General features: G+C 56.5%; 1 protein-coding gene across 1 annotated transcript; it reads right to left on the minus strand.

Annotated features, from left to right (window-relative positions):
• Positions 1-734: 734 nt before the first annotated feature.
• Positions 735-15,333, minus strand: MINDY4B (MINDY family member 4B; the record flags this gene model as incomplete). Its single annotated transcript, XM_082487196.1, has 12 exons — positions 735-877; positions 2,754-2,934; positions 3,021-3,176; positions 3,514-3,586; positions 4,142-4,212; positions 4,750-4,815; positions 5,253-5,418; positions 6,167-6,258; positions 7,773-7,892; positions 8,310-8,456; positions 14,767-15,028; positions 15,221-15,333. 12 exons carry the CDS (start codon positions 15,331-15,333, stop codon positions 735-737), a joined length of 1,590 nt encoding a protein of 529 aa, XP_082343322.1.
• Between the last annotated feature and the right edge of the window lie 675 nt (positions 15,334-16,008).

A 16,008-nucleotide genomic window follows, 5' to 3' on the forward strand; every position in this document is an offset into this window, starting at 1 on the left:
GACTAACAGGTCTTTTTTGGGTGATGTCTGTAAAAAAGGAAGTGGGAAGTGGTTAACGCGAGCGAGGAGCGATGTGCCCTGCCTGCAGTCACCAGACTGTCACGGGGTGCCAGGACTGCCATGCTCAGAGTCAGTAACATTGCTGAATTCACAGCAAGGAGCACCACAGGAGACTGTCTTTTGCCATGTGTGAGCTGTGCTTCCCTGCTGGTGTGCCGGGGAGCTCCGTGAGCCGACCTGGCCGGGGTCCACGCTCGAGCTGTCGCTGAAGCGGGAGAGAGACCCGGTTGCAGAAGTCACAGCTGCCGAGAGCTGGAAGGAAACCTGACTCATTGCAAACAGCTAAATTAGTTGCACACACGGGATTAAATAAATTAGATGCACACAGTATTGTCAATGCTCAATAGTGATTTCGCTTCCACTGCACTCTTAAGAGACACCTTGATTTCTTTCACATCTCTGCCTGGCACGGGAGGAAAGCAAATTGCCACCCTCTTTCCTTTTTCTGCCATCTGTCGTGGGAAGCAGAGGAACCTGCATCCTACCAGCTGGGAAATGTGCACAGTGAGGCACCGCTGCTAGCGACTATTCCTCCCCAGCACGGGCTTCGCAGTGGCAGTGATACCCAACAGGGCTCACGGTGCCAAAGGCTGTTTTCTTGGTGAAAGCATTTTTTCCCCTGCAGACCGCAGTGTTTGGTGGGGTCAGGGGCGAGCGGGGAATGCGGGGACTCCTCAGAAGAAGGGGTCTGTCCCGTTCCAGCTGACGGTTGCGCCCGCCCACTTGGTCCTGATGGCCATCTCCAGGGGAGGACGCCTCTTCCCTGGGCTGCTTGGGTCTTCCCGTGGGTCCTCTTCCCAGGGATGCGAGTGAGTGTCTGAAAAGGAAACAGTTAAAAAAATGTTTAAACCCCCCCCCCCATCCCCCCCCGAAGTTTTAAAAAAGGAGGGAGCTCGGGGTGACATCGACTTGGCCTCCCTGGGCCGGTGGGGGCTGCCCCTGTGCCCCACAGGACCCCCCTTGGGAAATTCAGGCACTGGAAATGCAGCGCTCGGCTCCTCGTGACGTGTGAGTGCATATTGTTTTTCTGAACAGACGCACACATCGTTACCTGTGGCCACGCTGCCTAACACGACTGTGAATCTTGATTCACCCTTTTTTTCCTGCAAATTAGCCTTTAGTGTGGTGTTTTCAAGTCTCTTATTTTACTTCAAATGCTGCAGTGAACGGAGAGCGAGGAAGAGGGGCCGGGCATTCCGAAAGTGAAGGCAGATTGTGCACAATGGCACAGAGAAACAAGAAACTCGCCTCCTAAGCACACAGCCTGGTTCACAGCCCATTTGATGCTGCAAGGAGCAGTTCATTCCTCCCAGTGCGGATTTAAAACTGGAGGGGGAACACGAGGGCCACAGTGGAACCTGGCTGCTGGGTGGGAAAATACCAACTTACATCTACGTTAGGTGCTGAAAACAGGCTGTTAACCCGTCCTGCACGCCAGCATCGCTGCGTTAGACATAAGTTTCTTTAAAATTTTGAATTAGTCATGAAACGATTCTGCTTCCTGTTATATTTAGACTTTGCAGTTATGGGAACGTTCTGTCCTGGGATCTGTGCTGCAGGAGGAGTGGGTGTCTGTGGGTTTCCCTTCTCCTACGAGTTGTGCTGGGACACTTAGTCAGCGGGGCACTCATATGGGGCTGATGAGGGCTTAATAGCGACGGAGGGTGAAACACAGTTTTAAACAGCACCTCCGTGTTGAGTATTTAACACAGAAGTGACAGTTGCATCTTGTGTCCTGAAAAACTGTCACTTCTCCAATAAAAGCTCTTTGGCTGCATCTGGGAGTAGAGGACGAAACGGCAAAGTCCTGGGTGGCCCTGTGCTGGGACGAGATGGTGGGCGCTGTGCTGGGGGAGGTGACCCCGGTGGCCGTCCCCCCTGCGTGCTGCATGGGTGGGGTGGATCCTGTCCCACTGCACCGGGTGCTGAGCTCCCACCATGCCCCGGAGGCAGCTGGGGGCTGGGGGGCAGCGTCAGAGAACCCCGCTTCATGTGGGGATTTGGGAGTTACGGCTGCTACAGCAAATACCCCGGTAGCCCTTCCCAGCGATGGGCCACCACCTGCCCAAGAGCATTACCCCTCCTGAAACGTGCTCTGTCCTTTCAAAGCCACATTCTTATTCGTGTCTTTTACGCTGTTGTTTGGAGTAGGGTCCTTGCATTCCCGAAAAGGTTAATATTACATATAGTGTATGTATATATGTCTATATTAAATATATACACATATATGTGGGGGTTACAGGAGAGCTGGGGAGGGACTCTGGATCAGGGAGGGGACCCATGGGACCAGGGGGAACGGTTTGACACTGAAAGAGGGGAGGTTGAGATGAGATCTGAGGAAGAACTTGTTGGCTGTGGGGGCGGTGAGCCCCTGGGGCAGGGTGCCCCGAGGAGCTGTGGCTGCCCCATCCCTGGGGGTGCTCAAGGCCGGGTTGGACGGGGCTGGGAGTGACCTGGGCTGGGGGGGGTGTCCCTGCCCGGGGGCAGGGGGTGGCACTGGGGGGGGCTTTAAGGTCCCGTCTAACACGAACCGTTCTGTGATTCTGTGATATATTTATATATATAAAAATATATTAAACATTTAATTGTATGTGTAAGCAGACGCACCTAGCTATGCACGTATGCAGCTCTATGCGTGGTCTGTAGGTGACACCCACCGCTCCTGCCCTGCCCCGGTGCGCTCGGGTGCGTACCTATGGTTAGATGGGCTGTTTTCGCCTGCTCCCTCTGCCCGTTGTAGAAGTACAGGTGGAAAACTCTCTCCCTTCTCCAGTGGGAGAGGAGCTGGCCGTCGGTGCCGAAGAGGACTCCGTGCCTGCCGCGGAGGCTGCACAGCCAGAGGGGCAGCCGGGGTGTCCGCAGCCTGTGGCTCACCTGGGAGAGGGGGAACGCGGTGTCCTGCGGGGCCGGCGCTGCCCTGCCGCCGCTGTGCCCACGGGTACGGCCCCGCCAGCGCTCACCTGCGGCTCTGCCTGTGCCCCGTCCCAGCGCAGGTATCCCACCGGGCACCGCTGCCCCCGCTGTGCCTCGCCGCCCCCGCTGCCATGCCCCGGCTGCTGGCCGCCCTCGAGCTCGCGCGCGCTGGCCCGGCCTGTCAGGAGGAGGCTGAGCACGGCCTGTGGGGAAACGGCCCACCGTGACCCCGCGGGGCACCGCCGCCAGAGCCCTCTGCAACACGGCCGCGTCGTCACACTACCGTCTCTGCCGTGTCTGTCGGGAGCAGAGGGACGCCAGGCTACCTCTGCCTTGATGTTGATGATGATGATGATGATTATCATCGTCCTCATCATCACCATCCATTTTTTAAATGGACCATCATGATTAAAATTTGCAATATGTTTTTCTAGGGCCTTAGACTTTTTGTTTTCATTGGGTTAACAAGTGAGTGTTTTTTCCTAAATCAAACGTGGGGATAATAAAAAAAGAACACCAGAGGAATGAGGCTAATCTTACCTGCGTACAGGTGATGTTTCCAAAACTGCAGTTTAACAGCGGGGTTGCCGTGCAGTCTAAATCTTCCTGGACCCTGTGGGACCGAGCACAAGTGTCAGGGTAGCGTCCGGTGCGGCGCCCGGGGCGATCGCTGCGCGTCGCGGAGTGACCAACAGGGAGAAGTTCCCCAGATGGGTGTGTTTCTCTCTGCGGTGGGCGCCGCGGCGCTGCCCTGGTGGGGCCGTCCCGTGCTCAGCTGGAGCTCTCCCGCTTCGGGTCTGTTCCTATCGAAATTTGAACTCGGGGTCAGCGTCAGGCCCCTGTGTAGCCGCCCTGGCAGAGTTCTGCTGTGCTTAAGTAAACTTCTTGTGATTTTCCTGTTTGAGTTTAATTGGCTGTGATGGTGCCCATTGCTGTTGGTGGGATCACTCCTGGTTTTAACAAGTGCATTATTTTTGCTGTGTGTGCAAGAGGGCTTCTCTCCTCTCTGCTGCCCTCCCGCCTGCTCCGGGGGGGCGCAGCATCCCTGCCCATAAACCACCACCAGCCCCTCTTGGACTGAGAATGGACGTTTAAGTAAAACAAGGAAAAGACCAGTTCAGGCAATGTAACTAAAGTAGAGGAAAATATTAAAAAATATGAAATATACCTCTCCAGTGTCCTAGAGAAAAGTAAACTGTATAAAAATAGGATCACTCCGTGACTTCTTTCGCCTTTGAACTGGAAAAAGAAAGAAGCAATCATCGGGAAGGAATTATGGCAGGTATATGATGTTTAATTAAAACAATTCTGCTGCTTAAATACAACCTCAGGTGAGTATGTTGAGCCAAACAAATAAGGTGTTATTCTGGGAAGATTTCGTAAGTAATTTTGTTGAATAGGATCAGGTAAAAAAAAAGAAAGAAGAAACTTCCAGTTGTGGGCTGAACCAGTTTATGGGCTAAACACTTTTTTCCCCCAGATTTTGCTAAAGGCGCAAGGAACGGTATTTCATATTGGAGTAATATACAAAGTGCTGCCCCTGTTTAGCCAGTGCTTGTGGACTGAGAGTGCTGACATTGACAGTAAAGTCCTGGGGGAGCAGCATCATTTCCCATAGGAAAGATTAGAAATGGTCCATGAACGAACTGGAGGTTAACAGTCTGTGTCCCGCTGAGGGCGATGCTATTGAACTCCGTAAGGTCCACTTTTGAATGGGAAGTAAGATGTAAGCAAGCAACAAAATAACTCAGAACAAAGCAAATATCCCATACTTACACAGTTTATATGGTCAAAGATGAACTCCTGAGCTGCTGCTTTCTCAGGGAACTCAAACAGCTGGATCTGTCGGGCACGAGCGCAGGGGAAGACGTGGTAAAGGAGACATTAATTATATCAAGAAGCCGAGCACTTTAATCCAGTGTTTCCTTTAGACAGATGAAAGAATAATGCAAGAGTCTCTCTGCCCCGTTCTAAACCGAGGAGTTCCGCTCTACACAAAGAGTTAGAGGAACAGCTTTATGTTAACTGGTTTCTCCTTTTTGTGGGAGACGAAAGATCAGCCTTTAATGAACGGGAACGGCAGCCTCCGGACTCACCTAATGGGGGGGCAGAAGTGTTACCGGCTGCAGCCGGACGTGGGTCTAAAGTGCTCACAGTCTGTGGTGCCCCGTAAGTTAGGGAACAGGGTTATGAGATTTTGTGTTTCTTGTCTTTAAAAATTTCAGGCCCGACATGACTTTAAAGAAAACCCTGTTTGGGGAAGACATTTTCATACTCACTCTTTCCGTGAGGTTGTCGGGTCTGTAGTCTCCGCCGGGCGTGAGATGGAGGTCTGGGGTGAGGAGGCAGATGGCGGCTCTCCCTCCGCCTCCTGCGGCCCACAGGGTGTCTGCCAGCGCCGCTGCCAGCGCCTGCCCTTGCTCCCGACGGCTTGTCCTGCGCAGCCTGCGGCCGGGAGATGGGCTGGGCCGGGGGGCTGTGCCGAGGGTCCCTCCCAGGGGGTGCCGAGAGCCCCCCACCCCCGAGGCTGACCCTGGCTGCCAAACGGGCCCCTTCCCAGCGAGGGCTGGATCGGACCCCGAGGTGCTGCCCCGCCTGGGTGGGCCGGAGGCCCCGAGGGCTCTGCAGCTGTGACGGGTGACACTGCAAGCGGCGCGGGGATTCGTGCAGAAGGCGGCTGCGCATGGAGCTGTTGCCCATCTTCCTCGGCATTTCCACTTTGCGCTTGGTGCCGTCGCCGCTGCTGGTGCAGACATGCGCGGGGAGCGGCGTGTCTGCCGTGGGGCCTTCATCCCGGCTGGGGCTGGTGCCCGGGCGTCCCCGGCACCGAGGGCTGAGCTCTGCCTTCCCCGTCCCATCCCGGCGCGCCCGGGGCCGGGGTCGGCCGGCAGCCTGGCGAGCAGCCGTGCAGTGCCGATGCTGGCCGAGCGCTGCCGCAGGCTGCGACCGCGGTGCCGGGGAGCGGGACCAGGGGCCAAGTGCCACCGGTACAGAAACAAACGTTTTGGTGGGAAAAAGCCTTGCCTGGGGGTCAGGCAAGGCTTTTCTCCCAGGTGCAAATCCCCACCTGCAGATGCAAGCCTGAACTTGGGCCTAGTTCGGTTGAACCCAGAGGCTGGTGCTAGTCAGTCTGAGCCCGAATAACGCAAGGAAACAGTTCCCGTGTGTCCCCTGGGGAGGCTCAGCTTCTTACCTTTCCAGGTGAGTATATTCTGTGTTTCTTACGAAGAGCAGGTATTTAATGATGTGCGCTTGTACAGCCATCAGAATGGGTCTTGTTCCCCCCTAGAAGCAGAGAAGCAGACAGACAACACTTCCCACTTCTAAGGAGCCCAAACGAGCACGTGGGATGTCCATCTGGAAATCACAGCAGTGCCTGGCCTGTCTGAGCCATCCCGCTGTCAGTATCAGGGGGGCAATTTTTCTTTCCTCCCCGGGAATTCAGGAGCGCTGCTGACAGCTCCCGAGATAAACGGAAAAGTAAAGTGAAAAAGATCTTATGTGCCTAAAGCCAAGAAGCCTTTACGCAAGAAAAGACTCCGGGTGGCCCTGGCTGCGTGCGCACGGGGACGGGTGTCCCGGCGGGGGGGGTCCCAGCTCGCGGCGCTGCAGCCACAGGGAAGGGCTCCGAGCTCCGGCTGCCACGAATGCCTGTAGGCACATGGCTTGGTTTCTCCCTCCTCCAGCTCGCAGCAACGGGACCGGGGTGGTGAGGCAGCGTGGGGCTGACGCGGGGCCGTGCGCGAGGGTGACCGTGCCCCGCTCCCCGCCGTGCTGGCAGCACAGGGCAGGGCTGCCCTCCCCTCTGCAGTCACAGACCCTCCGAACTCAGGGAGTTTCACCTGCATTTGTAAAACGCATTTCGGTCTCCTGGCGGGTTAAAGGGAGTTGCAGTTTTAAGTGTGTACCTTGGCCATCTGCTTTTTTGGGGGCGGTATTACAATAGTAAATAAGAAAGAAGAAAACCTCCCTCTTTCAGTAAATGGAAATGTAGGTAAATTCACCTATTTGATTTCCAGGCAGGGCAGTAAGAAGAAGAAAACTGTAATTCCCAAAAAGGAAATGGGAAAGTACCGCTGAGCTGTGCCCTCCTACAACAACCTGCTGCTTCTCTCTCGAGCCTTCACCTCAGAAGCGTGCAATACCGCGGCATTTAAGGTTTGTGTCTGCAGCGCGCTGCCGGATCAGGACAGTTCACCCCACTTCCAGACATGCATCAGCATCTCCGCTTTCTCAGGAGAGCTGTGGAGCGTGGCTGGGGCTGGATGGCCCTGCAGCCGGCCCCGCGGAGAGAGCTCAGCCGGGCAGGCCTGCGGGCACAGGGTGCGGGGGTGCAGAGCCTGGGCTGCAGGGTGGGCTGCAGGGGTGGGCTGCAGGGTGGGCTGCAGGGTGGGCTGCAGGGGTGGGCTGCAGGGTGGGTTCCAGGGGTGGGCTGCAGGGGTGGGCTGCAGGGTGGGCTGCAGGGTGGGCTGCAGGGGTGGGCTGCAGGGGTGGGCTGCAGGGTGGGCTGCAGGGTGGGCTGCAGGGGTGGGCTGCAGGGGTGGGATACAGGGGTGGGCTGCAGGGGTGGGCTGCAGGGTGGGTTCCAGGGGTGGGCTGCAGGGGTGGGCTGCAGGGTGGGCTGCAGGGTGGGCTGCAGGGGTGGGCTGCAGGGGTGCCGAGAGTGGTGTGCTGCCGTGGGGTGCAGGGCGTGGGATGCAGGCATGTACACCACCGAGGCACCCGGGGCTGGCTGCCGGCTCCCACGAGTGGCTGAGGCACTGGGGAGATGGTGCCAGTTGCTGCCCTGAAACATTTACCTTTTCTGCCTCCAAAGCATAGGCCAGGTCGGAGTAGGGCTCGTGAAACCTGAAGTACGCTTGTGCCCATTGGCAGCTGAAGAGGTGGGACACGTTTCCGAAGAGCAGCTTTCGCAGCCCCTGTGGAGGAGAAAGAGGGACTGGGTTCAGGTCCCTTCACCCCGTCATTAGCGCTCTCAAACCCGGGAACTGGGGGAGAGTAGGAACATCTGCTGTTCTCCTGAACGTCTGCCTCCTGTTCTGAGGCTGTTCGCTAGGGAAGCACCAAGGAGCAGGGAAACATTACACACTGTCATTTGACCTATTATCTATTGAGAATTATAGTATATCAGTTTTAAGGTTGTGTTGCAACCGTGTTCTTTAAAAGTCTCATAAATAAGTCATTATGATGATATACTTCTGTTACAGCTGACAGAAGGCTGCAGCCTCCAGCCCGGCGATGCGCTGAGCCTCCCGTAACGCCAGGTAAGGTTCCCGAGTCTCTTTCTGTTAATGAGATTAAATTACAGCTCATGCTTAATTCAGCGGGCTGCTCACCGTTGCCATTTCCAAGGAGATGGGCCGGCCACCCGTGCCAGCAGGGACCAGGAGGGGCTTGGGCACGGTGGCAGGGAGAGGAGGTGGCCGTGGTCCCACGGGGTCTCCAGCTCCGGGTGGTCCATCGCCGGCGCTGCCCCGGCCTGGCTGGGCAGAGAGAGGGGCAGACAGTTCGAGTTCCAGCTTTTTTCAAACATTAAAAATACACCCCTGCAAGCTAATGATTGGAGTGCTGCCTCCAGCTCGGGGGCCTCAGCACAGGAGAGACACGGAGCTGTTGGAGCGGGGCCTGAGGAGGCCCCGGAGATGCTGGGAGGGCTGGAGCCCCTCTGCTGGGAGGACAGGCTGGGAGAGTTGGGGGGGTCAGCCTGGGGAAGAGAAGGCTCCGGGGAGACCTCCGAGCCCCTTCCAGTGCCTAAAGGGGCTCCAGGAGAGCTGGGGAGGGACTCTGGGTCAGGGAGGGGAGCCATGGGATGAGGGGGAACGGTTTGACACTGAAAGAGGGGAGATTGAGATGTGATCTGAGGAAGCAATTCTTGGCTGTGGGGGCGGTGAGCCCCTGGGGCAGGGTGCCCCGAGGAGCTGTGGCTGCCCCATCCCTGGGGGTGTTCAAGGCCGGGTTGGACGGGGCTGGGAGCGACCTGGGCTGGGGGGAGGTGTCCCTGCCCAGGGCAGGGGGTGGCACTGGGGGGGCTTCAAGATCCCTTCCCACCCAAACCAGTCTGTGATTCTATGATTCTATGAAAGTAACATTGTGTTTGTTTGACTTACTGGGAATAAACTTCAGTGCTTTTCAATCTAATGGCACAGCAGATTTTCCAAGTACTTGTATTTTAGAGATCTTAATTTGTTATCCTTTTTTCTCGTGTTCTAAAACTGGCCATGAAAATTGTTTCTTGTAGACAGAAAGGTTACTTTATGTTAGACTACTCTGCCACTTTGATTTAGATCAAGAAGACATTCCTTTAAAAGATCTGAAGAAAATTCATGTTTCCTAAAGGAGGAGCTTGAGAAATAAACCTCCAGAAAGACGGTCTGCTGTGCCTCATGTATAGATGTGTGATTTCCTTAATATGCTGACCTGGTGGAACAGTCGCAAAACCACCAGGCGAATACAACATGTTACATTTCAGGGAAACTGTTACCTGATGAGTCGTATTGCTGGTTTCCAAACTGAAAAGGGAAAATAAAATACAAATTAAAAAAACCCCACAACAGACGCATTGCTAATATATGAAGAAACAGGAGACAAGCCAGAAACGAACCCCTAAAGAAAGGAAGAGCAAAAGTTGTAGTACTTACATTACTGAGTACATGAAGACCTTTTTCCATGATCACATAAGTATTGTAATAAAATATAACTTAAAAAAATATATTAAAAAACCACCTGGAATTAAAGAAGTGATAATGAAGCAGAATAAAAATCTTACCCAGGGAAACTAAAAATATCTCTCCATTTGTTTAGATCTGAAATTTTGCTGGCGATCTCCTCTAGCTCTGTCCGTGGCAGGGTGTGCTCAGCCTCCCGGTCCCCCATCTGCAGCCGCCCGCGCTCCGGGTGATGCTGAGGGATGCAGGCACTGCCGAGGTACGTGGGCGCTGCCGAGGGATGTGGGCACTGCCGAGGTACGTGGGCGCTGCCGAGGTAAGTGGGCACAGGACTGCTCAGGTAGCGGCTCCCCCCGCCCCGTGCCTCTGCCGTGCGCCCGGGTCCCCTCTGCGTGTCACCCCCCGGCGCTCGCTGTCAGCTCCCACCCTCACGCCCCCATTAAACTCTCATGAGAGCCCGTCATAGGCTGTGGTTTTCTGCTCGCTGTGTAAGCAGCATGAATGTTTAATGGCAGACACAGAGCTGTGTGAGGCTGAGCGCCGCTCTGCCAGGGCTGGCTCCCGGCGTGGTGCGGAGCAGGAGCCGGGGGCGTTCCAGCTGCAGCTCCCTCTGCACGGGCTGGCGACCCGCGGGATGGAGCCTGGGCTGCCAGGGCCGGGTGGGAGCTGCGTAGCTCAAGGGGGAAAAAAAGAGAGGACTTAGCAGATGTCTGTAAAGTTGAGCAAGTTCACTGGGGAGACGAGCTGGAGAAAGGCAACATGGTGCCGTGATGGTCCCTCGGCTTGTGCCGCCCGCTGCAGCCGGGCTGGCATTGAGAGGAGGGCGTCAGGCACTGCATGGCGGAGCCGGGGGAAACCCACTGGTTTCATGCTGCTGGGGTCACAGAAACCTCACGCTTTGTGTTATCCTCTTTCGGTCTGTGAGAACACACCGACCCGGTGTATCTGTCTGAGTTTCAGTGGAAAAAACCACGAGGTCGGGCTGCTGTTAATGAGCTGAGGCTGGAGCGCGGGAGAGCTGCTCTGGGCTTCCCCAGGGGTGTCTGCGCTCCATCTCTCCGGGGCAGCGCTGCGGTTCGGCTCCGACGGCTTTGTGTTCTCTGCAGGGTCAGTGGGAACAGCTTGGCTCAAATCTTGGTTTATGAAAACGGAAGCGATCCGGGCCAGCCTGCGCGTGAGACACCAAGTGCCCGGGTTCTTCTTCCAGCTGAAGGAGCCGTGGCTTTACTCAGTAAAAAAAGCTGCTCTCTCTTTTTAGTGCTACCCAGGCTCCGGTCTTCTGGCTTCCTAAAAACTGACATAAAATCCCTCACCCCCTTTGCCTCGATTGGAGTTGCACTTTCTTATAGAAAGGGTGGAGCATCCGCCAGGTTCCCAACAAATTGCGTGTGAGCCACGCAGGTCTGCTGGGGGAAGGCTGGGTAGAGCCGGCTGGGAGTGCTGTGCCGAGCGTGCCGGGCTGAGCACCACCGTGTGCTCGCGGGGCGAGAGCTCCCGCACAGAAACTCCCCCGTGCGCAGGGGGGTGTGCAGCAGCAGCTCTGCCCACCCTGCTGCCCACGGTCCTGGCTGCCGGAGCGCTTACCGATGGGGAGAAGCAGAGGGAGTCAGGGCTGACCTCTTCTTCTCACTTGTGTGTTCCCGAGTGTGGGGAACAGAGGACAATTCCCGCTGCAGTCAGTGGGAGTTGTGTTCTTGAGACCTTAGAACGGAATTTGGCTTGAAAGAAAGATGCCCCTGAGGAGTTGGGCGGTGACAGCGGAGGGTACTCTGCCGAGCGCACCCCCTCCTCGGTTACCCGCCTCCCGGGGAGGCACGCGGGCGCAGAAGGGGCTTGATCTGGAAAACCAGTCAGTCCTTCCCTCCCCGATAAACGCTGGCTTATCTCATGACTTGGTTCGTTACTAGCACTTGTCATTTCTTCAGGTTTTTGACATAAGGAGAATAGATTTACCTGTGGCTTTGTAATTAGAGTAAAATAGATCAAATCAACCCCACGTTGGTAAGTAAACTGGGACGGAGCAGGGTGATGCAGACCAGGCCGTCCCTTTCCAGGGCTCAGAGATCAGGGTGGGGGACCACTGCCTTTCCGGATTTGGAGAGTTCACCGAATTTGGGTATTTTATGGCAGAGGAGAACGAACCTGGCTCTGTAGAACTGGCCATCACTGGGACCAGGCACCCACTCTGGAGAAATGGGTGGAAGCGTCGTTACCCGTCTCTCCCCCTGTGCAGACGGGTCCCCGGTGAGCTGTGCCCTTTCGGGGACACAGGGGAAACGTCAGAGCAGTTGCTGTGGTGGGGCGCAGCGTCCTGTACTCCGCCCTCGTGTTTTCCATCAGGAATGGCACCAGCCTGTCTAGAATGCACTTGACATTGTGTCTTGCTGCAGAACGCCGGACTGAAATGTGGTTTTACCCATCAAGTAAATCCTCAGACCTTTTGGTGCTGGTGGTGATGACAGAGTCAGGGCCAGGACAGCGAACAGCCCAGGACCTGGCTGCGGGAGGCAGACCCCCCCACCTGGTTGGAGAAATACGACCGGCGGGAGGATGTGGTACAGGACACCCCATCCCTCGGCCGCCTGCAGCATCCACACCACCCCGTCCTGTCCCGTCCCGTCCCGTCCCGTCCCGTCCCACCCTGTCCCCCCGAGGGGCTGGTTCCCCTCGCCCCCTTTACCACCTCCACCCAATTTGTGTGTCTGCCCAGCGTCCCCCAGGGAGAGGATGAAGTCCAACCTCGGGGTGATGGCAGCTGAGTGACACCCCATCTGCGTGCCACCGCCAGGCCAGAGGGGTCATGGACCCACACCTCAGCCTCCGATGGGAACGACGGCTGGTGGCAAAAATAACGCAGTTAAGAAGTTAATGCAACTTTGCATTTCCACGGCAGCTTCTGCCTCCGGATGTCAAAGCCCTTTCCCTGGAGGGACAAAGGAATATTGGCCCCAGGGGAGAAACCTCCGCTTGCGGCAACAGAGCTTTGGCGCAGACCTCTCCCGCCTTCTCCACGATGTGGGTGAATGCTGTGAGGTGTCGGAGGGGAGGCTGCGAAGCTTAATTATCTTCTTCCCCAGCACAATCTCAGCTCTGCAGTAACTCCAAGTGGAAAGGCTCCTCGCTGGGATGGTGGCGCTGGCATTTCCACAGCCGCAGCCGGCGCTGAGCATCCCTCCCGTGCCAGGCGTCCCTCGGCACTCCGCTCCCCGGGCGGGCTGCGGGGCATCCGGCCTCATTAGCATTGCACCCACTGTGCCGGTGCCTGACCTGCTGCGTGCGCGGGGCCCTGCTGAGATCTGCCTTTTCTCGGCTGCGCTCTGGGGAACCACCTCCGCAGGTGCCGGCGTGGGCGTATGGCTCGTGCCGTTGCAGGGGAGCCGACTAAGTCTGTTGTTCCCGCTGTTTCCAAATGATAAACGATCTCTGCTCGGGGCAGTAACTTTGACAGGAGAACCCACCAAGGTGGGTATGCTTTGGAAGGGGCCGCTACGGCAGCCAGCAGCGTGACTGCCGGCGTCCCTGCTCAGGGAGGCACAGCGGTGGGGCGCGAGAAGGGTCCAGAGAGCGCGGTGAGCCCCACATCCGCGACACGGTGCTCCTCCACTCAGCCCTGCATCAGCATCGTGGGCCAGTGGTCTAAGCCTGGTACACACCCTTATATAGATACTTATTGTATATATTTGCATTTAAATGTATGCGCATCCACATACAGACACACTTGCATACTAACTTTTTATTGGGATATGAAAAACCCCGATTTTTCAATAACCTTCAAAATATATTTATATATTTCTCCTCACTACACAATTTTTCTTGTTTTTTAACTCATGAAATATGCTAGTCTAGAAACGAAACAGGGCAAAACCTCTTCAGCTGATGCTCGCGGATTGCGAGCGAGCCGCGGGGTGCGTGGTGCTGCCGTGGGAGCGCCGGCGGAGACAGTCACGCCTGCGCTGACTGTTACTTTCAGCTGCTCAAACACACAAATATTGTCTCAATTTTATTTTTCTAGTAAGGATTTGTTATGTTTGTCTCAGGAACTGGATAGGAATGACAGTGACGGCTGAACTCGTGCTGGTGAGTGGGGCGGGACGAGGGGGAGCAGTGGGGATGGGCTCTTTGAGAGGTGACCCCCCTGTGACAGCACCGGGACCCCGAGTCAGGGGCCGCTCTCTCCTGCGCAGCGGGAGGGACGGAGACGGGGATGGGGACAGGGACGGGGACGGGGATGGGTTTATCCCCTGTGCTGAGGCAGGGCCATGCAACTCTGTTTTACAGGCAGGGGCCAGCTCCTTCTTCAGGGCCGGCAAGGGTCACCCCGAAAGACACCCCCGGGAGCCGGGGGTATGTCCCAGCCGGGACGCTGCCCGTCGCCAGAGCTGCCACCGCGCTGCAAAGCGGAGCAGCTTCACGGAACATCAGGAAGGAGGAGGATGAAGCATTACTCCTCATTATTTGCTGTATAGTAAACAATGCCATGAGACGCAATACAAATTATGTGTTAAGAAGATACACTAATATTAAGAATAATCTGCATGTTAATTAAGAAGAAAACGATGAAGAAAAAGGCTGTGGCAACTTGCAGTAGCCCTTGCACGTTGTTAGGATTTCGGGGGCTGTGGCACAGCGTGGGGAGGCAGAGCCGCTCGGCGCCGGGGCCTGCGGAGGAGGGGTGTCGCCGACAAACCTTTTACAAAAACCCCGGCAAGGTTTTGCCATTGGTAGTAAAAGTATAAAAAAAAATGGCATGAAAAGTCGGTGAGGTCACCCGGCCAGTTGGCAGAGCCTGAAGCAGATGACGGCTTCCAGAGGCGGCCCTGGGAGGCACCTGGGCCTGGTCAGCGGCCCGGCGGGAGTGCCCCTGGCTGGGCGGGAGGGGGCTGCAGCCCCCGCGGATAAAGGGGCGGCACAGAATCACAGAATCACAGAATTTTCAGAGTTGGAAGGGACCTCTAGAGATCATCCAGCCCCACTCCCCTGCCAAAGCAGGATTGCCCGGAGCACATCACTCAGGACTGCATCCAGGCGGGTCTTGAAAACCTCCAGAGAAGGGGACTCCCCCCCTCCCTGGGCAGCCTGTGCCACTGCTCCGATCCCCCTGGCCGCCTCCTCGCCTCGCTGCCCTGACCGTCAGTTCCCCGGCCTGCAAGGAGCGCCTCACCCCCGAGGTACCCACGTAGTCCCCCGCGGGTGGTGGCTGTGGCCCGATGCTCCTCTCGTGGGTGGGCTGCCCCAGCCGCGCCGGGGGGAGCCGGCCGGTGCCGTTCACTGACTTGCAGAAGTGTATGGGTGCGAGGGGTGACGTGCCCGTCCGTTCTGGCTTCCCGTGCACCTTGAGGTGGAGAACCTCGTGCGTTTCTTCATCAGCCTCTGCTGAGCCGCAGCGCGCCCTGTGAGCCGGCCGGTGGTGTTACTCCATCGCTGCCCTTTGCCAAAGGTTTTGACTTTGTTTGTTGGTAGTGTTGGATGAGAGAGAGTTCGCAGGGCTGTTTTCTGGGCAGAGTCCTCCCTGGAGGATGCAGTGCGCTGTGAAGGGTGCCCGGTCTCGTTCCCGTCGCTTTGCCCTGGGAAAGGCTCCCTGCCTCGCAGTGCTGCTGGGCAGCGCCGAGCCAGGCTGCGTCCCTCGGGCAAGCCGGGGAGCGTGTCGCTTCTCCTCTTCATCCCACTCTGCTGCGTGCAGCTCTGTGCCCAACATCGCGAAGCCCCCGGCTGCAGTGACTGCGCGGTGCAATGAGGGACTTCAGGGCCAAAGAGTTACAGTTTGGTTTGTTAAAACAAAAAAAAAACCAAAAGAGAGCTTTATGGAGAGAGGTGATGTGATTGCTGTGCGTGTAAGGCCAGGCTAAAGCGGTAGTGGTGGGTGCGGGGTTCCGGGTCTTGTCCTGCAAGCACCCGCTCTCGTGCTGTGCTCCTTCCCAGCACTGCGCTCCCGAGGCGGAGCCTGGAGTGTGGTACCAGCAAAGACCCCACATCTGCTTTTCTCTTGTTTGATGTCTGTAGCTTTGCCGGGCGTCCTTGTGCTCCGCTGCCCTGACGCGTCCTCGCCCTCACCGGGGCTATCGGTGCTGGCGATAGCGTGTGCCTCTACTGCAACACACTGTTCTACTTCCCAGAGGCAGTCCAACGCTATTGATATTCCTAGTTTTCTTCATACCGGCTACTTACTGGAAAAAAAGGCAAATGTCATCATAAAGTCTTCCCCCAAGAAAGAGAGGGTATTTTGATCTAGACATTACCGAATCGCATCTCTTCTTTTGTTTGCTGCGTATGCCGTGTTGTTGTTTATTTGAAACCTTCACTTTCTTTAAACTTCTTTAGAGTTAATAATTTACAGGTGGGAACATCTGGTGGTGGCTGAATGTAGTAGTGA

Source organism: Vanellus vanellus (genome assembly GCF_965231255.1).
Source record: "Vanellus vanellus genome assembly, chromosome: 8".
Classification (NCBI taxonomy): domain Eukaryota; kingdom Metazoa; phylum Chordata; class Aves; order Charadriiformes; family Charadriidae; genus Vanellus; species Vanellus vanellus.